The sequence below is a fragment of the Schistocerca piceifrons genome, chromosome 1, assembly GCF_021461385.2.
Source record: "Schistocerca piceifrons isolate TAMUIC-IGC-003096 chromosome 1, iqSchPice1.1, whole genome shotgun sequence".
Classification (NCBI taxonomy): Eukaryota; Metazoa; Arthropoda; class Insecta; order Orthoptera; family Acrididae; genus Schistocerca; species Schistocerca piceifrons.
The window spans coordinates 1,233,229,699-1,233,255,581 of record NC_060138.1 but is presented as its reverse complement, the minus strand read 5'-3'; the positions used below and the strand labels follow the sequence as shown (position 1 = coordinate 1,233,255,581).

At 38.7% G+C, this 25,883-nt stretch overlaps 1 protein-coding gene across 2 annotated transcripts in view; it reads right to left on the bottom strand.

Moving 5' to 3' along the window:
- The window catches only part of LOC124781950 (E3 ubiquitin-protein ligase RNF123-like), a 162,549-nt gene that overhangs the window by 121,439 nt on the left and 15,227 nt on the right, over nt 1-25,883 (bottom strand). For both annotated transcript variants that reach the window (XM_047253902.1, XM_047253903.1), the window contains exons 2-8: nt 25,251-25,441; nt 24,253-24,491; nt 24,028-24,123; nt 18,816-18,960; nt 12,889-13,132; nt 12,442-12,684; nt 12,180-12,361 (exon numbers count right to left, since the gene is read on the bottom strand). In XM_047253902.1, coding sequence (XP_047109858.1) covers nt 12,180-12,361; nt 12,442-12,684; nt 12,889-13,132; nt 18,816-18,960; nt 24,028-24,123; nt 24,253-24,491; nt 25,251-25,345 — 1,244 coding nt within the window. In that variant the 5' untranslated portion in view covers nt 25,346-25,441. The remainder of the gene's footprint in view (nt 1-12,179; nt 12,362-12,441; nt 12,685-12,888; nt 13,133-18,815; nt 18,961-24,027; nt 24,124-24,252; nt 24,492-25,250; nt 25,442-25,883) is intronic.

Here is a 25,883-nt window from a genome sequence, read left to right as displayed (position 1 = left end):
TTAGAGCACTGCTTTCAAGACTGGGAAGTGTGCTAGCACTGGATTGAATCCACCTAGTGGATTAACGCCGAGGGTTAGTGTGCCGGCCATTCTAAGTGATTATTGCACTCATACCCAAGTCCCACACAGTTATATAACTAGTAAACATATAGGAAACTTTTGCTCACTTTCACATGAATGACACTATATGTAGACAGTTGGAGTGTAAATTTTCCATACCAGGTGATAACGGGATGGTGACAGGAAGGGCATCCAACCACCCCTTACATTAACCATGCCAAATCCATTACTAATCATGCTGACCCTATTGCAAAGTGTGACAAAGGCCAGAGACAAAGAAATAGTAAAGAATTAAATTAAAAATATTAAATATTAAAGTTACCAACTGCCAAGCCAGAAACAGTGAGAGAAGGTATGACACACACAAAGTAAAAATCATGGTTGAAACTGTTGTAGTTGTTGTTGTTGTTGTGGTCTTCAGTCCTGAGACTGGTTTGATGCAGCTCTCCATGCTACTCTATCCTATGCAAGCTGCTTCATCTCCCAGTACGTACTGCAGCCTACATCCTTCTGAATCTGTTTAGTGTATTCATCTCTTGGTCTCCCTCTACGATTTTTCCCCTACATGCTGCCCTCCAATATTACATTGGTGATCCCTTGATGCCTCAGAACATGTCCTACCAACCAATCCCTTCTTCTACTCAAGTTGTGCCACAAATTTCTCTTCTCCCCAATTCTATTCAATACCTCCTCATTAGTTATGTGATCTACCCATCTCATCTTCAGCATCTTTCTGTAGCACCACATTTCGAAAGCTTCTATTCTCTTTTTGTCTAAACTATTTATCATCCACGTTTCACTTCCATACATGGCTACACTCCACACAAATACTTTCAGAAATGACTTCCTGACACTTAAATCTATACTCGATGTTAACAAATTTCTCTTCTTCAGAAACACTTTCCTTGCCATTGCCAGTCTACAGTTTATCTCTCCTCTACTCCGACCATCCTCAGTTACTTTGCTCCCCAAATAGCAAAACTCATTTACTACTTTAAGTGTCTCATTTCCTAATCTAATTCCCACAGCATCACCAGATTTAACTCGACTACACCCCCCCATGAACCATGGACCTTGCCGTTGGTGGGGAGGCTTGCGTGCCTCAGCGATACAGATAGCCGTACCGTAGGTGCAACCACAACGGAGGGGTATCTGTTGAGAGGCCAGACAAACGTGTGGTTCCTGAAGAGGGGCAGCAGCCTTTTCAGTAGTTGCAAGGGCAACAGTCTGGATGATTGACTGATCTGGCCCTGTAACAATAACCAAAACGGCCTTGCTGTGCTGGTACTGCGAACGGCTAAAAGCAAGGGGAAACTACAGCTGTAATTTTTCCCGAGGGCATGCAGCTTTACTGTATGATTACATGATGATGGCGTCCTCTTGGGTAAAATATTCCGGAGGTAAAATAGTCCCCCATTCGGATCTCCGGGCGGGGACTACTCAGGAGGATGTTGTTATCAGGAGAAAGAAAACTGGCATTCTACGGATCGGAGCGTGGAATGTCAGATCCCTTAATCGGGCAGGTAGGTTAGAAAATTTAAAAAGGGAAATGGATAGGTTGAAGTTAGATATAGTGGGAATTAGTGAAGTTCGGTGGCAGGAGGAACAAGACTTCTGGTCAGGTGACTACAGGGTTATAAACACAAAATCAAATAGGGGTAATGCAGGAGTAGGTTTAATAATGAATAGGAAAATAGGAATGCGGGTAAGCTACTACAAACAGCATAGTGAACGCATTATTGTGGCCAAGGTAGATACGAAGCCCACACCTACTACAGTAGTACAAGTTTATATGCCAACTAGCTCTGCAGATGACGAAGAAATTGAAGAAATGTATGATGAAATAAAAGAAATTATTCAGATTGTGAAGGGAGACGAAAATTTAATAGTCATGGGTGACTGGAATTCGAGTGTAGGAAAAGGGAGAGAAGGAAACATAGTAGGTGAATATGGATTGGGGGACAGAAATGAAAGAGGAAGCCGCCTGGTAGAATTTTGCACAGAGCACAACATAATCATAACTAACACTTGGTTTAAGAATCATGAAAGAAGGTTGTATACATGGAAGAACCCTGGAGATACTAAAAGGTATCAGATAGATTATATAATGGTAAGACAGAGATTTAGGAACCAGGTTTTAAATTGTAAGACATTTCCAGGGGCAGATATGGACTCTGACCACAATCTATTGGTTATGACCTGTAGATTAAAACTGAAGAAACTGCAAAAAGGTGGGAATTTAAGGAGATGGGACCTGGATAAACTAAAAGAACCAGAGGTTGTACAGAGATTCAGGGAGAGCATAAGGGACCAATTGACAGGAATGGGGGAAACAAATACAGTAGAAGAAGAATGGGTAGCTTTGAGGGATGAAGTAGTGAAGGCAGCAGAGGATGAAGACGGTAAAAAGACGAGGGCTAGTAGAAATCCTTGGGTAACAGAAGAAATATTGAATTTAATTGATGAAAGGAGAAAATATAAAAATGCAGTAAGTGAAACAGGCAAAAAGGAATACAAACGTCTCAAAAATGAGATCGACAGGAAGTGCAAAATGGCTAAGCAGGGATGGCTAGAGGACAAATGTAAGGATGTAGAGGCCTATCTCACTAGGGGTAAGATAGATACCGCCTACAGGAAAATTAAAGAGACCTTTGGAGATAAGAGAACAACTTGTATGAATATCAAGAGTTCAGATGGAAACCCAGTTCTAAGCAAAGAAGGGAAAGCAGAAAGGTGGAAGGAGTATATAGAGGGTCTATACAAGGGTGATGTACTTGAGGACAATATTATGGAAATGGAAAAGGATGTAGATGAAGATGAAATTGGAGATACGATACTGCGTGAAGAGTTTGACAGAGCACTGAAAGACCTGAGTCGAAACAAGGCCTCCGGAGTAGACAATATTCCATTGGAACTACTGACGGCCGTGGGAGAGCCAGTCCTGACAAAACTCTACCATCTGGTGAGCAAGATGTATGAAACAGGCGAAATACCCTCAGACTTCAAGAAGAATATAATAATTCCAATCCCAAAGAAAGCAGGTGTTGACAGATGTGAAAATTACCGAACTATCAGCTTAATAAGTCACAGCTGCAAAATACTAACACGAATTCTTTACAGACGAATGGAAAAACTAGTAGAAGCCAACCTCGGGGAAGATCAGTTTGGATTCCGTAGAAACACTGGAACACGTGAGGCAATACTGACCTTACGACTTATCTTAGAAGAAAGATTAAGGAAAGGCAAACCTACGTTTCTAGCATTTGTAGACTTAGAGAAAGCTTTTGACAATGTTGACTGGAATACTCTCTTTCAAATTCTAAAGGTGGCAGGGGTAAAATACAGGGAGCGAAAGGCTATTTACAATTTGTACAGAAACCAGATGGCAGTTATAAGAGTCGAGGGACATGAAAGGGAAGCAGTGGTTGGGAAGGGAGTAAGACAGGGTTGTAGCCTGTCCCCGATGTTGTTCAATCTGTATATTGAGCAAGCAGTAAAGGAAACAAAAGAAAAATTCGGAGTAGGTATTAAAATTCATGGAGAAGAAATAAAAACTTTGAGGTTCGCCGATGACATTGTAATTCTGTCAGAGACAGCAAAGGACTTGGAAGAGCAGTTGAATGGAATGGACAGTGTCTTGAAAGGAGGATATAAGATGAACATCAACAAAAGCAAAACAAGGATAATGGAATGTAGTCTAATTAAGTCGGGTGATGCTGAGGGAATTAGATTAGGAAATGAGGCACTTAAAGTAGTAAAGGAGTTTTGCTATTTGGGGAGCAAAATAACTGATGATGGTCGAAGTAGAGAGGATATAAAATGTAGGCTGGCAATGGCAAGGAAAGCGTTTCTGAAGAAGAGAAATTTGTTAACATCCAGTATTGATTTAAGTGTCAGGAAGTCATTTCTGAAAGTATTCGTATGGAGTGTAGCCATGTATGGAAGTGAAACATGGACGATAAATAGTTTGGACAAGAAGAGAATAGAAGCTTTCGAAATGTGGTGCTACAGAAGAATGCTGAAGATTAGATGGGTAGATCACATAACTAATGAGGAAGTATTGAATAGGATTGGGGAGAAGAGAAGTTTGTGGCACAACTTGACCAGAAGAAGGGATCGGTTGGTAGGACATGTTCTGAGGCATCAAGGGATCACCAATTTAGTATTGGAGGGCAGCGTGGAGGGTAAAAATCGTAGGGGGAGACCAAGAGATGAATACACTAAGCAGATTCAGAAGGATGTAGGTTGCAGTAGGTATTGGGAGATGAAAAAGCTTGCACAGGATAGAGTAGCATGGAGAGCTGCATCAAACCAGTCTCAGGACTGAAGACCACAACAACAACAACATTCCATTATCCTAGTTTTGCTTTTGTTGATGTTCATCTTATAACCTCCCTTCAAGACACTGTCCATTCCGTTCAGCTGCTCTTCCAGGTCCTTTGCTGGGCTGTTCCATTTCCTCCAAATAAGGCTAATAATATGTTTGTAGACAGGCATGAGGTGGCGCCGTTGACGATAAACACGATGACGAGGCATAGTGCTTCAATGCTGTTGCAGATAGAGCTCACAGCGGAATGGTTCCGCTGGCATGCACTGCCCGCTTATATACAGAGCGAGTGACCTCGATTACGAAACACGCTGATAACGGACTTAGACTCTGCATATACCAGCCGGAGTCGTTACCCCATACGCACGCAGTAGTCGCTTTAGCAGCGCGCTCCGCTGGTGCGCCATCCTTGTGCCGAGCCAAGTAGGGCGGGTTACGTCACTGACTCGCTAGGCGCTTGGCGGGCAGTGCGGCACTATGTTTTGGAATTTTTTCAAATTGTTGCATCCTTAAGCCCCTGGTTCGCGATGTTCGACTGGAATCCTTTGCCGATCAAGATGTTGTCGCCTACAAGACGTGGCATTGTGGAATCGACCCGAAGACTCAAAGTAGACCTAGTTATGTGTATAGTAATATGCCTTTTACAGTGTATACCCGCTCTTGTAGAAAAGTTAGTAATGATGAAAAAATATGTGTATGGATGAAAGGACTTGTTGTACTTGCTGAAAATGTAACAGTAACTGGAGATATTACTTTGTACTATAATTATTAAACAAGTGTTATCCTTGACCTTTGTAACCGCTAGTCGTACATCGCGAACTTGGGGCTCAAGGATGTAACAGTTTGAAAAAATTCAAAAACATAGTACCGCACTTTTCTACAAGAGCGGGTATACAATGTAAAAGGCATATTACTATACACATAACTAGGTCTACTTTGAGTCTTCGGGTCGATTCCACAATGCCACGTCTTGTAGGCGACAACATATCAATCGGAGAAGGATTCCAGTCCAGGAAGGGAGGCATTTTCACAACGAACAATGGCTAGGGTAAACCAACCGCTACCAGAATTTCCAGTAGCGACATCCAGAGTAAAATTAACCCTGCAGCCTCGAAATAATATAGGCCCATTTAAAACAATTGCCTGGGCTGTTCCATTTCCTCCAAGTTTATTTTCAAGGCTAATAATATGTTTGTAGACAGGCATGCGGTGGCGCCGTTGAAGATAAACACGACGATGAGGTACAGTGCTTGAATGCTGTTGCAGATAGAGCTCACAGCGGAATGGTTCCACTGGCATGCACAGAGCGAGTGGCCTTGATTACGTAACGCGCTGATAACAGACATAGACTCTGCAAGCACCAGCTAGAGTCATTATCCCATACGCACGCAGTAGTCGCTTTAGCAGCACACTCCGCTGGTGCGCCGGCCTGGCACCGAGCCAAGTCGGGCAGGTTACGTCACCTTCTCGCTAGGCGCTTGCCGGAAAGTGCGGCACTATGTTTTCAGATTATTTCATTGTATACCCGCTCTTGTAAAAAAGTTAGTAATAATGAAAAAATACGTGTATAGATGAAAGGACTTGGTGTACTTGCTGAAAATGTAACAATAACTGGAGATGTTACTTTGTACTATAATTATTAACAAAGTGTGATCCTTGACCTTTGTAACCGCTAGTCGTACGTTGCGAACCGTGGGCTCAAGAATGGAACAGTTTGAAAAAATTGGAAAACATAGCGCCGCACTGCCCACTGAGCGCCTAGCAAGTAGGTGACGTAACCCGCCCGACTTGGCTCAGCGCCAGACCGGCGAACCAGCAGAGCGCGCTGCTAAAGCGACTACAGCGCGCATATGGGATAATGACTCCAGGTGGTGCGTGCAGAGACTAAGTCCGTTATCAGCGCGTTACATAATCAAGGTCACTCGCTTTGTATATAAGTGGGCAGTGCATGCCAGTGGAACCATTCCGCAGTGAGTTCTATCTGCAACAGATGTCGCTACTGGAAATTCTGGTAGTGGTTCGTTTAACCTAGCCTTTGTTCATTGTGAAAACGCCTCCCTTCCTGGACTCGAATCCTTTGCTGATCGAGATGTTATCGCCAATCTCATCGGCGAACCTCAAAGTTTTAATTTCTTCTCCATGGATTTTAATTCCTACTCCAAATTTTTCTTTTGTTTCCTTTACTGCTTGCTCAATATACTGATTGAATAACATCGGGGACAGGCTACAACCCTGTCTCACTCCCTTCCCAACCACTGCTTCCCTTTCATGCCCCTTGACTCATAACTGCCTTCTGGTTTCTGTACAAATTGTAAATAGCCTTTCGCTCCCTGTATTTTTCCCCTGCCACCTTCATAATTTGAAAGAGGGTATTCCAGTCAATATTGTCAAAAGATTTCTCTAAATCTACAAATGCTAGAAATGTAGGTTTGCCTTTCCTTAATCTATTTTCTAAGATAAGTCGTAGGTTCAGTATTGCCTCACGTGTTCCAACATTTCTACGGAATCCAAACTGATCCTCCCCAAGGTCAGCTTCTATCAGTTTTTCCATTTGTCTGTAAAGAATTCGTGTTAGTATTTTGCAGACATGGCTTATTATTAAACTGATGGTTCAGTAATTTTCACATCTGTCAACACCAGCATTCTTTGGGATTGGAATTACTATATTCTTCTTGAAATCTGAGGGTATTTCGCCTGTCTCATACATCTTGCTCACCAGATGGTAGAGTTTTGTCATGGCTGGCTCTCCCAAGGCCGTCAGTAGTTCTAATGGAATGTTGCCTACTCCCGGGGCCTTATTTCGACTCAGATCTTTCAGTGCTCTGTCAAACTCTTCACGCAGTATCATATCTCCCATTTCATCTTCATCTACATCCTCTTCCATTGCCATAGTATTGTCCTCAAGAACATGGCCCTTGTATAGACCCTCTATATACTCCTTCCACCTTTCTGCTTTCCCTTCTTTGCTTAGAACTGGGTTCCCTACTGAGCTCTTGATATTCATGCAAGTGGTTCTCTTCTCTCCAAAGGTCTCTTTAATTTTCCTGTATTCAGTGTCTATCTTACCCCTCGTGAGATCAGCCTCTACATCCTCACATTTGTCCTCTAGCCATCCCTGCTTAGCCATTTTGTACTTCCTGTCGATCTCATTTTTGAGACGTTTGTATTCCTTTTTGCCTGCTTCATTTACTGCATTTTTATATTTCCTCCTTTCATCAATTAAATTCAGTATCTCTTCTGTTACCCAAGGATTTCTATTAACCCTCGTCTTTTTACCTACTTGATCCTAGTTGCAAAAATTTCTTTATCAGTGGAAAGATAAAATAGGATTTTAATATGAATTTAAAAAACTGGAAAAATGTACAGGTGCTGGTGTAAAAGAAAAGTGACTCCACAACTTCACTTCAAAAAGATTACCATTGCATACATGATTTAAATGAAAGACACTTAATTCGGCATGAAATGTTACTACCTATACATCCTGGGCACAACACAAATTTGAGGTACTAACATAAATAATGATGTACGAGCAATAAGATTTAAAAGATAGAGCTCAATGGAAACTAATAGTCATACACTTTCGAAAAAAATAACCCATCCAGTTTAGGATTTTCAACAATTCCACCCATTCGTTTATTTTACCTTCTCTTTTTCCCAATTCCTATAACATATTATCCATGAAATGAGAAATTGTACTGTTACCAATGTCAGAGAATCATGTCAGTTTCTGACTGCATGTACGTTAACAGAACCCAAGTCTTCTTCTTTTAGTGACCAGTATTTGGACACTCATTTATGGACTTGTCTTGACGATCAGGTCTTTAAGATTACATGCTGCTTATTTGCTGTCAAGTCATTCTCTGCCAACGAGATGTAGAGGGACATATAAGGTGATTAGCAAAACCTCTGTAGCATCCCTTGTCACCTAACCGACCTTGCAGCCACTACTTCTGACAGAAGCAGCTCCTTGACTGGCCTCACATGGCCTGACACAATTCTCCCAACAGGTAAAATAGCCAGCAGTAGCAGGAATTCGTCCATATTCTCCACATGGCAGTCGAACATGCTGAATGCTCAGCAAGGGCGATGGACAGTCAGTCCTTTTTAATTTCAGTATTGTTAAGCAATTTGTGGTAAGTGTATGCACACTTACATACATAAACAGTACTAACACGGATTTTATAAAGGTATTAAATTTCCTGAAATGAGCTAAATGTGAATTAAAAAACTTCCAAAGAACTCTGAATATGATTGATTATTTGAATAGAATAATTATTGGGTACACAAACAAAGAGTAAACAAGTTTAAAAAGTTTGCACTAATATTAAAACGTAATTTTTTCCTCACTTTTTCAGCAGGTTCAGTCACACTGTCAGCCGTTAGTCACTGATATCACAGAACAAGTCACCACCTTTGATAAAGTTCTACTTTAGGAACTGAAATGAGACTACCTTCACGTCCCTATCCAAAATTCCCTCCTCATGTCAACATTCTCTGAAGGGGTCAATTTAACCTGAATTTTTAACTTTCTGGCCTTCATACTGTTATGCATATACCCATTTCCAGTAGTAAACTGCCCTTTAAAAATTAGTACAAATGAGTTTCCTATATCAAATTAAATTTCACATTAATATGTTACCTGATTTATATTAGCAACTAAGGGGAAAAGCCATTTGTTAATAATCCAACTTTGAAATTTCGTTATGTGAACTGTGCAGCCATGTTGCACCACACATTCTTGGAAATTTAACTTCTTCCCTATATTTGAAAAGCTACAGTGTTTATTCATTATGATTATTTAAAATGATAGTGCTAATAGAGAGCAAACCAAACACTGATAACAATATCTTATTCAAAGTAATTTGTTTATAATTAACTAAAATGTAATTTAAACTGTACTGTAAAATTCATTGAAATTGTATATGAAATTAAGTAAACTCTTCCAAACTGAATATCAGAACATGTAGGGCTATATGTGGCCCATTTTTTGATGTAAGTAACAAAAAACATCTAATGACTTAATTGTTATTTCGTAAATCTTACTTTTAACAATGTATTCAGTTGCTTGGTTTTATACAAAAGGAAGTGACACATGAACCACAGCAGGCAGTGGGTAGTAAGTCAAAGGGAGACAGTCGGAGGCAATGAGAGAGTCAGTCAGTCAGTGAGTCTGCATTATTGTCTTTCGGAAGCTGCTTGTGAGATTCTTTCAAAGGCTGTCAGACAAGAAATGTACATATCATCAATGTGCATCCAAATCAGTCATAGCACAAAACAAGGAATGTGATACACTCTGTGTTTTATACAAAAATTAGTACATCAGCAATTAAATGAAACAACAAGTTTACTGTTACCAGTCACCGTTTTATTTTTTCCACAACGCGTTTCGAAGGTTTAAACCTCCATCATCGGGTGGATTTACATTAGTTAGTATTACATATGTGTGTATGTTGTGTTACGGCTTTGGAGGAACTTGTGGCACTGCCTCCAGTGGTAACAGGTTCTTTTTCTGTCGTAACACTTCACATGTATACTGCCACATTTGTAAACATTTGTTTACAAATGTGGCAGTATACATGTGAAGTGTTACGACAGAAAAAGAACCTGTGACCACTGGAGGCAGTGCCACAAGTTCCTCCAAAGCATTTGTTTACATTTGTTTACAAATGTGGCAGTATACATGTGAAGTGTTACGACAGAAAAAGAACTTGTTACCACTGGAGGCAGTGCCACAAGTTCCACACAACATACACACATATGTAATACTAACTAATGTAAATCCACCCGATGATGGAGGTTTAAACCTTCGAAACGCGTCGTGGAAAAAATAAAACGGTGACTGGTAACAGTAAACTTGTTGTTTCATTTAATGTCAGTACAGTCACGGTAAAGCCTAACCTAAAAATGTTCGCATTTAAAGTACATCAGCAATATCGAACACTGGGACTTTCTGAAGCAAAACCGCCGAGGATATCCAAGTTCAGATCTCATCACATGAAGCAGCTAAGTTTTTATGTGAACTTTCATTAACTGTGATTGAAATTTTCTAGTTTTCATTCTGTATACTTGAGAATGGTGAAGGCCCAAACTATTAAGTTGTTCCAATGGTATGATTGAGAATTCACTGTTAACACTGTCCAATTATAGATACAACTACAAAAACTGAAATTTTATTCTCACTCGGTGTCAGTGGTAATTAAAATGATCTCTCCTCTCACACATTTAAGGGTGGCATTTCAGAATGGTAAACTGAGCTAGGTTCCCTGTGCTGTTCAACTAGTCATGGAGTTGGGCGATTTGATTGAAGGTACTATCACATCATTTTGAGAGAGAATCAATATCTGTCTCATGGTGAATGTGAGCCTATTTTCATCTATCCAATAGCTCTCTGTAATTAAAATAAATGTTACAGTTCATACATTTGATGTTCACTGTATCTGTAGACCTTCTTTATCTGTATCTGTAGACCTTCTCTTGAATAAAGCCAGAGACTACTTTGGGCATTTTGTACATCAAAAGTAGACAAATATGAAAGGAAGGAAGATTTGGGTTTAACGTCCTGTCAACATCGAGGTCATTAGAGACAGAGTACAAGCTCAGATTGTGTCAAGGATGTGGAAGGAAATCAGCCTTGCCCTTTCAAAGGAACCATCCCGACATTTGCCTGGAGCAATTTTGGGAAATCATGGAAAACATAAATCTGGACAGCTAAACACAGGTTTGAACCATTGTCCTCCCAAATGCCAGTCCAGTGTACAGAAATATGGATGTATATTTTAACAGATGAAGACAGTGTTAATCATATTGATTTTATAGAAAAAGGTGTAACAATAAAATCAATTCATTATAGACAAGATACTTTAAGGCACCCATGTGGCACTAAACTAAAGAATTGCTTCAATTATGACATCAATAATAAAGTAAGGGTAGTAGTGAGGAAGCATCATGATGCCTTCACTGTCATCAAAATCATGTTTAGTCATGTGATGATGTTGCAAAAGTAATACATACAATTAAAGATGAGATTCTAAACAAACTTCCTATGGTTGGGTTGTTAAATGATTTCCTCCTAATGGCACAATGTCCACACCACCAAAACTTCTCAGCTCGTAGAGGGATGGAACTCCATTGAAATCTTCTAAGGTATATCTGCAGTTTTTCATGTTCATTGTCACTGAAGGTAAAAATCTATTAAGATGTTAGTAGTGTCAATGTTCCTCCTCAATTTTTTCTACACAATTGACATTTTGACCCTTCTTCTGGGAACTTCTTGCAGAGTGCTCAGCTATCTGTGGCACCAGATGATACTGAAGTAGATCCCAGTAAAGAGGTCAAAACATTGACTGTGTAGAAGATACTGAAAAGGAACATGATACAGCCAAACAACCTAGAAGATTTTACCTTCAACTTCTAAAGCAAGGTATAATGTCATATCATCAGACAAGAACTGTATTTTTTGAGTTGTAACAAATCATCTAAGGCCTAAATCATAGTGACAGGACTAACATACAAACTATGGTTGACATGATTATGTATCCTGCACACCATTCTACACAGAAATTATCCACTTTCTACTTGTGCATGACTAAATAGTTACTAGGTGCCACAAAACGCACTGAATTTTTGCTGTATGACAGATATGAGCCAGAAAAGGGTAACAAAACTTCAGTTTATGCAAAATAAGAAGTTAACTGTGAGTAGAGTCAGATATATTTTTCTGACACTTAAGCTGACAATGAAGGAGCCATAAAGAAACTGCAATTGACGTACATACAACAAACCACTCACTCACCTCACTTTATCAAACAGCACATTTTCCAACAGATAGTGCCTTGTTCGTGGGTGGCTAACCAAATGGGTAAGCATTACGAGGCTCCTCTTTTGACTAGCATAATCGAGATCAAACGAAACATGGCGATAGCAAGCAAGTAAGCATGATGCTATACTTTCCAGACACTGCTTTATTTCATGCTCCTGGAAGAGATTATAGTTCTTAAGCAAGCATATTCTCACCCAACAGCAGGTAAAAACTATTTAAGAATCATACAAAGTACCTCAAGAAATGCCCACAATAAATCCATGAAAATTAAAAATTTATGTTTCTTTTCCCTTGTGTTTCCTTCTGGTTGCATATAATCTGCAGGCACACCACACAAGAGCTCTAAAAAGGGTAACAAGCATGCTTCTGAAATATATGATGACAGCAGCAATGGAGCCAATGGGTCTATCAAAACACCAGCTAATCCCATTAGTAATGCCTGGTTTGATGTCACATCCTCTATGTTCCGAGTAGAATTCTGTTCAAGATACAGACTACAGAATTATTTTTGACACAAATATACAGGCAGGAAATACATATATATATAAGCAATGCTGTAGTAACATAAAAAAAAGTAAAATGCAACACAACATACAAAGAAAAATACATATTATGAGATCATAATAAGAAATATTTCCTATTTAAAACATGAAATATTTCACAGTTAATAAATCTTACTAACTTCATAACTTTGTTCAAAAACCATAAGGAGCTGCAGCAGCCATTTGAATAGCATATTGGCTTTGTCTAAGTCATGATGTGGAACTTCCTGAATTGGCTGATATCCTTCAACTGGATAACGAAATGGTGTAGACCCAAAATTTGCAACCAGGTTTTCAGTGAAAGCTAAGCTTACTGCAGGGAAATAGACCATTCCAGGGCCTAATTTAACATCAGAGAAGGCTTCTCCCATTGTGTGGCCATTCCTAAACATATCAAAGTAAATTACAGCATTAAGAACAAGACACTTTAATTTTCAAAATTATTTGTATATTAAGGTTCAAATGGTTCAAATGGCTCTGAGCACTATGGGACTCAACAGCTGAGGTCATAAGTCCCCTAGAACTTAGAACTACTTAAACCTAACTAACCTAAGGACAACACACACATCCATGCCTGAGGCAGGATTCGAACCTGCGACCGTAGCAGTCGCGCGGTTCCAGACTGTAGTGCCAGAACCGCTCGGCCACCAGTGGCCGGCTGTATATTAAGGAAAATCTGACATCATTAAGGATAAAACATTGCTGCAAAGTAAAAGAGTTAAAGAAGTTTCAAAAAAAAAAATTAATTAATTAATTAAAAGTTTTAAAAATCTGAAAATCAAACACACTGAGTAAAGATACACAGAACCCATACACTTATCTGGCATAAGCAAACGGCTGCATTACACAGTATTGACAGATTCACGTACAAGACAAAAAGACTGAAAATATGGAACTTTACAGGTATTTGTAGCAAAATCAACCAGGACTCAAAGAGTCAAAAGAAGCACAGCCCAGCAGCTATGTGATACAGTCTTCCCTTTCTTCATATCTGGAATGGCTTTACATACCATCAGAAACTTCAGTCATCAACAATACATTCTCCATCACTATTTACAACACTCTGTCGACACCGAGACAGCTTCTTGATTCCACAACTGTAGAAATTACATGGCTTTGAGGTGAAGTACCCATTGAGCCACGTTCAGAGCACATTTTCATCCGGAAAGGAAGTTCCCTGAATGTTGCTCGATAAAGCAGAAAAGGTGAAAAAAATCTGTGGGCACAAGACCAGGTGAATAAGGTGGACGTAGAATGATTTCCCAACCAAACTCCTGTATTTGTCAATTCCAGTAAAATTTACCAACAGCTGTGTACTTTAAGATATTATTTTATTTTATTCTAAAGGCAACCAGTTTCGACATTTCATTATGCCATCTTCAGGCCCCATACACATCTATCCAAATAAACGAACTTGTTGTATAGCTCCGTAAATCACTGGATATCATGAATTCAATCGTTATACAATTGTTTCATTTGAAGATGTGATAGCAACTGCTGTTGCTGTCAGTTGCTATTACATCTTCAAATGAAGCAATTGTGTAATGATTGAATTCATTATATCCAGTGATTTATGGTACTATATGACAAGTTCATTTATTTAGATAGGTGCATATGGAGCCTGAAAATGGCAATATTAAATTCCAAAATTGGTTGCCTTCAAAATAAAATAAAATAATGTTTTGAAGTACATGGCTGTTGATAAATTTTATCAACACTGACAATTACTTAACCAGCTGATATCCCCAGGTCAAGATGGACCAACAAGATTGAAACTCCTGTATAGTGATTTTTGAGCAGATCATGGGTGGGGTTGCCTTCACAATAAAATAAAATAATGTTTTAAAGTACACGGCTGTTGATAAATTTTATCGACGCTGACAATTACTTAACCAGCTGATGTCCCCTGGTCAAGATGGACTAACAGAGATTGAAACTCCTGTATAGTGATTTTTGTCAGTCTAGCAGAACATGGGTTGACATTACTGTGGACTAGCATCACTTCATGCAGTCTTCCTAGTTGATACTCTTGGACTGCATCTGCAAGACATCTCAGTTATTGACAGTAAATGTTAGGAGTGATGGTTACATCTCAGGGAGGCAATTTGTAGTACACCACTTTGTCACTGTTTCACCAGACGCATAAAACCATCTTTTGTGGATGCGCACATGTCTTTGTACGGGAACTTGCTGCTTTGTTTGGGATTAACCATTCCTTTCTTTCCCTTATGTTAGCATCAAGGCACCATTTCTCATCACCAATAATGATACAGAATAGGAATTTTCAGTGTTGTTCATGAGCCAATTGATGACAAGCAAGCAGATATGCACATATGGCCACCCACTGATTTTTGTAATTTTGGCTTAAAGCATGCAGTAACCATACACCCAATATTTGAACCTTCCCTACTGCCTGCAAATGTTGCACAGTGGTGGAATGATCACAGTTCATCGTATTTGCCAGTTCTCAAGTACACTCATGTGAATCAGTGTGGATTGAAGCGTTTAAATGATCTTCATCAAACCACGAAGGTCACCCTAAACACGGAGAACCACTAATGTCAAAACGATCCCATTTAAAATGAGAATGACATTTTCTTGCTCTGCTCTGAACAATGGGATTATCCCCATACATGGTGCAAACAAAATGATCTTTTGGCATTTATTGGCCGGGATATCCCCTTTGAGGTTTGGCTGTCGTACTGCAAGTCTTTTTAGTTGACGCCACTTCGGTGACTTGGATGTCAATGATGATGAAACGATGATGAGGGACACAGAACACAAAGTCCCCTGCCAGGAATCAAACCTGGGTCCCTTGCATGGTAGGCAGTAATGCTACCGCTGCACTAAGGGGCAGACATATGACGCAAATGTTTCTATCTGACTCCATTACTGTCACCCCTCTACTGAACTCAAACAGAAGAATATGTCGGAAATGTTAGAATTTCTCCACTTGACACTCCATTTTTTTAGCTGCCACAGTTCCATTTACTATGTCCAAATGACAAAATGTAAACTCAATGGCAATAGTAAACAACAAATAAAAAATGACAACAGATAAATAAAAACCACAGCAACAGGCATATCAATATGCAAAACAAAAACATTACAAACTTATACACCAACCTAATATTTGTGTTTATGATTCATCTCCTGAACTACATCAAAATTTAAAGAAATCTTGAAATGCATGTAGAATTACGTCTCTGTTATTGTAACTGTGCTACATTAACTCATGAGATGTGGTGTCTATCTTTTTTCTTTTTTTTTTTTTTTCCTTGCCAAATTTTCATACTATCTTGTCTCATCCTTTAGAAAACACTTATCATATTCTGTCATGTTTTTAACATTGGTTTATTGAAACTCTTCCCCTCTTTTTTAAATGATGCCCGATAGTATTTATGTGCTTTCTTCTGGCCTACAACAGCTTTTGCTCCTCGCACAAGTACCTTCCTAAAATAATTGCCCACTTTAGCTATCAATCCACTTTTTAAATCTTTTCATAACCTAGATTTCCGGCTTCCTGTTGGCAAGGGTGTTTCCTTTCAGTTTTGTGTGTATTTTTACTCTGTTTTTTTATGATCACTTGCAGTTCAGAAGCAGTTTAGGACTGTCACAACCTGCAAAACTTCTTTATTATTTGATAAAATGCAGTCAGTTTCATTTTGACATGACAATCAGCTGTGTAAATATTTCCTTTATTATATACAACCAGTTTCAGTCACTGGCCACTATCACTGTCTCAACATCAACAACTAAAACTTACACATTACAAAAATGTACAATGAGATGTTTGTGCAGTGCAAATGCTGCCAGTACATTGTGGAACTGACATAAAAAATGTGCATTAGAACTGTTTTGTAGTTTGAAATCCTATTACACTTCCACATTGTGCATTCAGAAAATGCCAAACACAAATAGAATGGGAATAATGTTATTGAAAACATGAAGCAAGGAGGCAGTCTGAGAAATTACGAGTGCCAGAAAATTAAGTTTAGCCAGAAGCGGTGAACCATACAGTAAAATAAATACAATGTCACATTGGTTAAAAGTGAACAGGGACCATAAACAAAAGACTCTCTCATAAAGGTATGCATATATACAAATATGTAGTGCACAAAGTTGGTGCAAAGATTGTAAGGTCTAAACAATTTGCCTGTAAACATGTTTTCAATTATATTATTTCTATTCCATTTGTTTTCAGCATTTCCTCATTACACAACGATGGCCTCCAAAATTGTTCTGATGCACAACTGACATATGAAACTTTTGGAAGTATTTGGGGCAGTCATAAAGTTTTAACTATCATAAGATTAAGGTTAGGCAATTAATAGATTATTTGTTTGCAGTTCTGACACACATCAAACTCCCCATGCCACAGAACGATAGGCATGGCTAGAGCAGCAAAAATAAAATGGTGCACCCCAGAAATAAAGTGGAATATCAGCAGCAGTAGCAGATTTGCAGATAAAATCAAATGACTTCTTTGGCATTCCAGAGTGACCTGAAACAGCTGTGACATTCCTGGCACTACCATCAAAAAAGAAAATGGGCTATGCCATTTTATTCTGGTTCCTTTAGCAACCTACGGTTCAGATTTTATAATGTGTACCAAGACTACAGACATATACTAGCAAACAAACAAACAAAAATTAATTATGTAATTTTATTTTTTCAAAGTGATAACCTAAACTTTATGACTATCCCTCAGTATGTTCCATAATTTATGAACAAAATTTAAACCATTTTTGTAATTTTACTGTTTTGTAACTACAGTTCTGATAAATGTTCTACATCTTATTTGGTTTTAGTGACTCCACTAACCTTCCTTCACATTTTGAAATTTTAACAATTTATTGTTTCTACACAAAAAAGTATCAGAAGATTTCTATTATCATCAATATCTCAGGAAATTGCACTTTTCAGTACATTTATCTCCAACAATGTTACCCATGGTACACTTGCATGTCACAGTGAGAAGAGTTTGGCAAGTAATGTGAACAATTTCCAATCATGGCAGAGCCACGAACACAACAATCTCAGTACACATCCGAATGCTTCTGAATCTCTGAGTCTGGGGTCAGTACAATCTGCTTATATCTGTTCACATTCTGAAAGACCTGGCAGCCAGTCTTTGTGTCAACAGACATACATTTCATCTCCAGTCATATTTTCATTGAAACGAAATGAAATGAAATGATTGTATGGCATTGTTGGCCAGAAGGCCCCATGCAAGGGAGTTCGGCCGCTGTATTACAAGTCCTTTTTTTTTTTTTAGTTGACGCCACTTCGGCAACTTGCGGGTCAATGATGATGAAAATGATGATGGACACACAACACCCAATCTCCTGCCAAGAATCGAACCCGGGCCCTATTTTGGTAAACAGCAAAGTATTCATAATTTAATTACACTTGTGTAAATCCAGCTGAAAAAAATTAAATAATTTTCTATTTGGTATTTCATTACAAAAACTTTAAATATGAACCTTCCTGGCAGATAAAAACTGTGTGCCAGACCGAGACTTGAACTCAAGACCTTTGTCTTTTGTGGACAAGTACTCTACCAACTGAGCTACCCAAGCACGATTCACAACTCAGAGTCATGACTCACAGCCCAGGCTGTGGCTACGCCAAATCTCCACAGTATCCTTCCTTCCAGGAGTACTACTCTTGCAAGGTTCACAGGAGAGCTTCTGTGAAGTTTGGAAAGTAGAAGATGAGGTACTAGGGGAAGTAAAGCTGTGAAGATAGGTCATGAGTTATTCTCAAATAGCTCAGTTGGTGGAGACTTGCCGGCAAAAGGCAAAGGTCCCACGTTCGAGTCTCAGTTCGAGTCTCGGTCCAGTACATGGTTTTAATCTGCCAAAATGTTGCATATCAGTGCACACTCAGTTGCAGAGTGAAAATTTCATTCTGGAAACTAAGAATATCCATTAACTGAATTTTGGGATATTACTTTTACTTCCTGTGGAAACTAAAAAAAATAACTTTATCACATCAAACAAATTCTCTTCTTCATTATGATTAAGAGTAACTAGTAAAACAATTTTTGTAAATGCAGCTGTACCTGTGAAACCCTACAGCACCTCTGTCTAAATCAATTGTGCAGCCAATAATATCACCACTCAGCCACGGTTCACCATATTTGTAGGTGGAAACATTCCATTTTCGCACCCGGTTGCCATCATAAGCGTATGAGTGGAGAGTATCACCTAAAAATACAAGAAAAAGAAAAACAAAGCTTTGTTAGTTACACTTTATTTCCTTTTTTGATGGACTGCATTTCCTTTCTTGGGGATTCTTCTAGTGAATCTTTATCATCTGTCTTATCTGCAACTAATTTTAAGTGGTTGTTCCACAGCAATTCACTCCATACAATTACTCCCAGCTATTTTATGGAAGTAGCTACAGGAAGTGATCACTCTGAAACCATGTAATCATACAATACGGGGGATTTCTCTCTATGTATTTACAATACATTACATTTGTTAATATTGAGGGTCAATTGCCATTCCCTACACCAAACATCGATCCCCTTCAGGTCTTCCTGCATTTCACTACAATTTTCTAGCATTGCAACTTCTCTGCATACAATGGCATCATCCACAAAAAGCCTCCTGGAACTTCCAACATTACTTACTATGTCATTTATGTATATTATGAAAAATAATGGTCTATTACACTCCCTTAGGACACGCCTGCAGTTATTTTGATGTCTGAAGACCTCTCTCCATTCACAATGACATGCTGTGTTCTGCTTTGTTTGCTGGGAGCATTTTAGTCCAATCACACAGTTGGTCTCATATTCTGTAAGCTCATATTTTGATCAATTGGTGCTAATGCAAAACTGTATTGAACACTCTCTGGAAGTCAAAGAACATGGCATCTACCTGGGCAACTGTATCTATTGCTTTCTGGGTCTCATGGATGAATGGAGTCAGATGGGTCTCACACAACTGTTGTTCTCAGAACCCATAGTATTTCCTATAGAGGTGATTTTTGGTCTCCAGAAATGTCATAATAAGCAACCATAAAACATGTTCCAAAATTCTACAACAGACTGACATCAGAGATGTAGACCTATAATTTTGTTAAATCTGTTCAACAACCCTTCTTGTAAATGGGAATTAACCATGTTTTTCCCAATCATTAGGAACATATCTTTGCTCAAAAGAACTATGGTGCGCTGCTGCTAGAAGAGGGGCGAGTTCTTTTGTATACTATGTGTAGCATCAAACTGGTATCCCATACGTTTCAGTTGCCTTTCCTCTAGTGAGAGATTTCAGTTGCTTTTCTATCCCTTGGTCACTTATTTCAATATATGCCATTTTGTCATTTGTGCAACAATTTAAAGGAAAAACTATATTGCGATCTTCTCCTGTGAAATAGTTTTGGAAAAAGATGTTTAGTATTTTAGCCTTTTTCTTCCATTCTCTGCTTCTAAGCCATTATGGTCACAGAGTACTTGGACATAAGGCTTCGATTTGCTGCTTTAACATATGATTTTCTGTCAAGTCGGTACAGAGGTTTGGACTTTCGAATTCATATATAGCGCTTCTTACAATAATTTTGGCTTGTCTGTGAGGCTTTGCCTATGTTTAAATTTAGAGTGGAGCTCTCTTTGCTTTCACAACAGCTTTCCAACATGGTAGTCAGAGCAAGGTGGGCCTTTTCCATTCCTCATACAATGTTGCCTGGCACGTACCAGTCTGAAGTGTATTATACAATGGAAAGCCCAAGTTGGAATGTCAACAATTTTAGGAAAAGGATAAATTGCTACTCACCGTAAAGATGACCTGTCGAGTTGAGAACAGGTGCAACAATGTCTTTTCTTTGTGCCTGTCTGCAACTCAATGAGTCATCTTTATGGTGAGTAGCATTCTTTTCCTAATATTGTTAAAGTGTATTATACGATGCTCTTGAATTTTGTATACTGATGGTCAACACTGCTAGTGCTGAAGGTAAAATTTTCACCTTGACCTATCAGGTGATTTGAAATCTGTCTCTTTTCACTCTTGCTAAACAGAAATATCTTCCTAACTTTCCTCATATTCCTACTTACAGCTGTAATTCAGTGGTGCTGAAACATCCTATAATCACTGACTCCCTCTTCTACACAAACTGATTCAAAAAGTTCAGGTCTGTTTGTCACCAGCAGATCTAAGACATTATCTTCATGAGTCAGTTCTCTTATTAACTGCTCAAGGTAATTTTCAGATAAGGCACTTAGATCAATTTATTTCCCTCAATTCTCTGTCCCTACCACCTGCCCTAATCACTTGAGTTTCCCAGTAAGTTAAAAATCTCCATCTAAAATTATAACAAGACTAGGAAATTTATGCGAAATATTCTCCGAGGTTCCCCTCAGATGACGGTCTACAAGGGCACCTCTAACACTTATCTTTATCCACATTATTTCGAATTCTGAATCTGTACTGGTCTTACTAGATATTTCACATTTTCTATTAATAGGTGAAAAGCACCAGTTTGCTTTTGTTCTACAATATCACTTTTATTGTATTAACTGGTTTTCAATTTAAAAGGCCACCTTTAGAGTAAACGTCTGAAGATGGCCTTGTGAGCTGAAAACCGGTTAATGCAACAGAAGTAATATTGTAGAACAAAAGCAAACTGGTGCTTTTCATTTGTTATAATGTTGTTCTACCAAGAACCGACGGATGATTCTGTTAACACTTTCTATTGCTATAAACACAACTCCACCACCAGCATTCAACCTATCTTTGTCATATTCCAGCCAGGGTCTAGAATTTCATTACTACTGACATATAGTTTCAGCCAGCTTTCTGTCCCTATGCTACTATTTATAAGTGATACTACTTCCAGAACCTTTCCACAGATGCTCCTGCAGTTACGTAATACTACTTTAACATTTTCTTCCTTCAATCTGCTATGATGAATGCTTCTCTGTCCAGATCCAGAATACGTCTTTTCCGGCCTATGAAGAGATTTCTCTATCCTAAAACCCCTACACTAACAGCTGATTCCTAGACGTAGTGCATGCCTGACCTATTACAGCGGAGTCTTACATTTCTCAACCCCATAGACGAGCTCAAGATTGACACAGAATTGTCTAAGACTAGGTTTAAGCCTTTCACTTGGCTCCAAACAGAGGCTAACTCAATTCTGGGAATGATGCTACAAAACAATAGCTCCAATTCAATCCCACAAGTCAAGCTATCTGTCTTAACCCTGTAATTTCTTTTATCTAATTATCTGCAGAGCCATTTCGCATATAAACTGTGGTAGGCATGCACTTCACGTCCATCTGGGCAATGATAATGCATTCACTATGGTGCTCAGAATAGCTTATCCAGATTCCTATTTTCTTATTCATTATTAAATCTACTCCTGCATTACCCCTATTTGATTTCATATTAATAATCCTGTATGCACCAGACCAGACATCCTGTTCCTCCTGCCACTGAACTTCACTAATTCGCACTGTATCTAACTTCAACCTATCCTCTTCCCTTTTTAAATTTTCTAACCTGCCTGCCCGATTAAGGGATCTAATATTCCATGCTCCAATCCATGGAATTCCATTTTGTTTCTCCTGATAATGGCATTCTCTGAGTAGTCCCAGCCCAGACACGCGAATGGGGGACTATTTTACCTACTGAATATTTTACCCACAAGGACGCCATCATCATTTAATCATAGAGTAGAGCTGCATGACCTCAGTAAAAATTATGGCTCTAGTTTCCACTAGCTTTCAGCTGTTCGCAGAACCAGCACAGCAAGTATGTTCTGGTTGATGTTACAAGGCCTGATCAGTCAGTCATCCAGACTGTTGCCCTTGAAACTAATGAAAAGGCTGTGCCCCTCTCCAGAGCCACACATTTTACTGGCCTCTCAAAGATACCCCTCTATTGTGGTAGCACTCATAAATATAACAGTAGAAATCTAAATAGTCTCCCCTATTCACAACTTAACATCACTCTTGTGCAGAAAGGAATGGAGCATGCAGCCATAAAAACATTTGATAAACCCCCTTGTGTATTAAGGGTCGTTGAAAGTTTCTGCTCCACAACGCCTACACCATGCAGGAATTACTGAATGTATAGCATGTATTTTGTTGGATTACATTTACCAAAGTTTCTTGTATTTTAAAGAAAGCTAAAACAGAAAGACAAATTCAGTTATGTAAAAATCCAGCATGTAGCCTTGTTTTCATACAGAATTTTACTTTATTTGTAAGCCTACTGACACGTTCTACATCACTGTGAGTTGTCATGAATAAGATCGACAGAACATGCAAAAATTTAACTGGCAACTGACCCTTAACATAGACAAATGTAATGTATTGCGAATACATAGAAAGAAGGATCCTTTACTGTATGATTATATGATAGCGGAACAAACACTGGTAGCAGTTACTTCTGTAAAATATCTGGGAGTATGCATGCGGAACGATTTGAAGTGGAATGATCATATAAAACTAATTGTTGGTAAGGCGGGTACCAGGTTGAGATTCATTGGGAGAGTCCTTAGAAAATGTAGTCCATCAACATAGGAGGTGGCTTACAAAACACTCGTTCGACCTATACTTGAGTATTGCTCATCAGTGTGGGATCCGTACCAGATCGGGTTGACAGAGGAGATAGAGAAGCTCCAAAGAAGAGTGGCGCGTTTTGTCACAGGGTTATTTGGTAAGCGTTACGGAGATGTTTAGCAAACTCAAGTGGCAAACTCTGCAAGAGAGGCGCTCTGCATCGCGGTGTAGCTTGCTGTCCAGGTTTCGAGAGGGTGCGTTTCTGGATGATGTATTGAATATATTGCTTCCCCCTACTTATACCTCCCAAGGAGATCACGAATGTAAAATTAGAGTGATTCGAGCGCACATGGAGGCTTTCCGGCAGTCGTTCTTCCTGTGAACCATCACAAATGGAACAGAAACGGGAGGTAATGACAGTGGCACATAAAGTGCCCTCCGCCACACACCGTTGGGTGGCTTGCAGAGTATAAATGTAGATGTAGATGTAGAACCCACCATTTCTTATTTTACAATATATCACTAGATCTTGGGTTTTTTAACTTAACTCACCATTTGTTATTTTACAATACATGAATAGATCTTGGGCTACAATATTGTCTAAATATTCTCGGGATATTTCTATACAGGAACAATGCTGCAATAAACTCAAGAATGACACGTATGGCTCTTCATGACAACACATACCAAATGAAGCTGCTGATTCTCACTTATCTGTTTCAAAAATCTTTACAGAAGAGAGAAAAAATAATCAAGCACTACTCACCTACACCTGTTTCCTGAGTAAATCTGCAATTATTTGTGGCCCAGCCAATCTGCATAACACCTTTGGATCCTAGCTGTACTTCGTATTGCCATTTACCTAAAACAAAACAGTATGCTGTCAGGATGTCATGCTCTAGCAATGATAGTGACATATAAAGGTGTCTCCAAATATGGTATTATCAGACATATTATAACATAATTTGCTGGAAATAAAATAGATGGTTACCTTTGTAAAGACAGACATTTGCACGTATTGTACTAAAATTTCCTTGGGAATTTACACTAAGTCTGTCTGATCCAAGCACGAAGAGTCCAACGTGAGATGCTATGTCAAAACAAACATGAGAGGGACCTAGTCTCCCTTCACGTTTGTCACAAAAATGAATGTTTTCATCAGTATCCATTTTCATATTGTTCAGAGCATCTTCCAGCCATTGACTGATTGTTCTCAGGTAAACTGCAGTACTGAAATAAGATTGTCAACTTTGCAACTATTACTTTTGATGATAATGACATAGGATTTTTGGTATACAATCTATATTACACATTCAGAGAGAAACTGGAATGGGGAATGACAGCGGGGTAAAGTGACATAATGAAAGAAAAGGAGAGAGAGGTGCTGGTGCACATGCACCCACACCTATACTTTCTAGAGAGAGAGAGAGAGAGAGAGAGAGAGAGAGAGAGAGAGAGAGAGAGAGAGACGAAGGGTTGGTCAGATGACGAAGCAGAGTGTGTAAAGAGGGCAGAAGAGGAAAAAGTAGGGAGAGACGAGAGAGTAGGGAGAGAGACAAAAGATTTACAATTTAAGCTATTGACAGATAGACATCTTACTTATAAAAGAAAACAACAAAACGGAAGTCACAAGACTAAATACTGAAAGAAATAAAAAATTGCTTAATAGACATAAACACTCAGTGGATCAGCTTATTATCGATAAAGAAACCTTTACCAAAGATAAAGACACAAAGAAAGATATACTAACTAAAGCCATCAGAGACAAAAATTCCTGGTTCCTTTTTTTGAATGTAAATAGGACTGTTCAACTACTAAACAAGAAGAACCATGGGACAAGAAAGAAGTAGTATGATACAAATTGGGACAAATCAACAATGAGAGGTCATCAATAGATAACATTTGAAAATCTACTAGTAATCTGGGTATCTTCAAATCTGGTTCTCATTATTTCAGTATTAAAGTAAAGGATCACAAATTTCAACTCACCGAGATTTATTAGGCATGTCATATACTGACAGCAGCTGATGTAATAGCACGACATCTTCTCCAAATATATTACTTATAATTTCAATTGCTTCCATGGCTTGATTGATACGCTAGTGGTATTATTCAAAGTTTCCGAAGTTCCAAAATAGTTTATGTGCATTGAAAATAATAATAAAGGAGTTCTCCATACTCTGCAATGCAGTACATAAATTTATTTTACTCAAATTCCACAAAGTGGCAAATAAGAGAGACTAAAAAGTCCATAATACAGAATATTCAAAAATAATTTCTACTTTTCCATGAAATAATAAAAAAGATGCAATGATCCAAAGTAACATATCTGAGGGCAATTACGTTTCTACATCTCTTAATACCATCATTTTCATGCCACACTTTAATGCAGAGCATTTAAATGCCCATACCTGTAATCTTTACAAACATATATTATTCAATATACAGGGTGTATCAAAAAGAATCATCCGATTTAAAAAAATCATAAGTATTATGTTACTTGAGATATGAGCAAGAACAACATACTCTTGGAAAAAGCATACTCTCGAGTTTTACATGGTTCCCACTCAGTAGGAATAGTTCTAATAAAAATGATGTTGGGACAACAGAAGGCATTTTGTG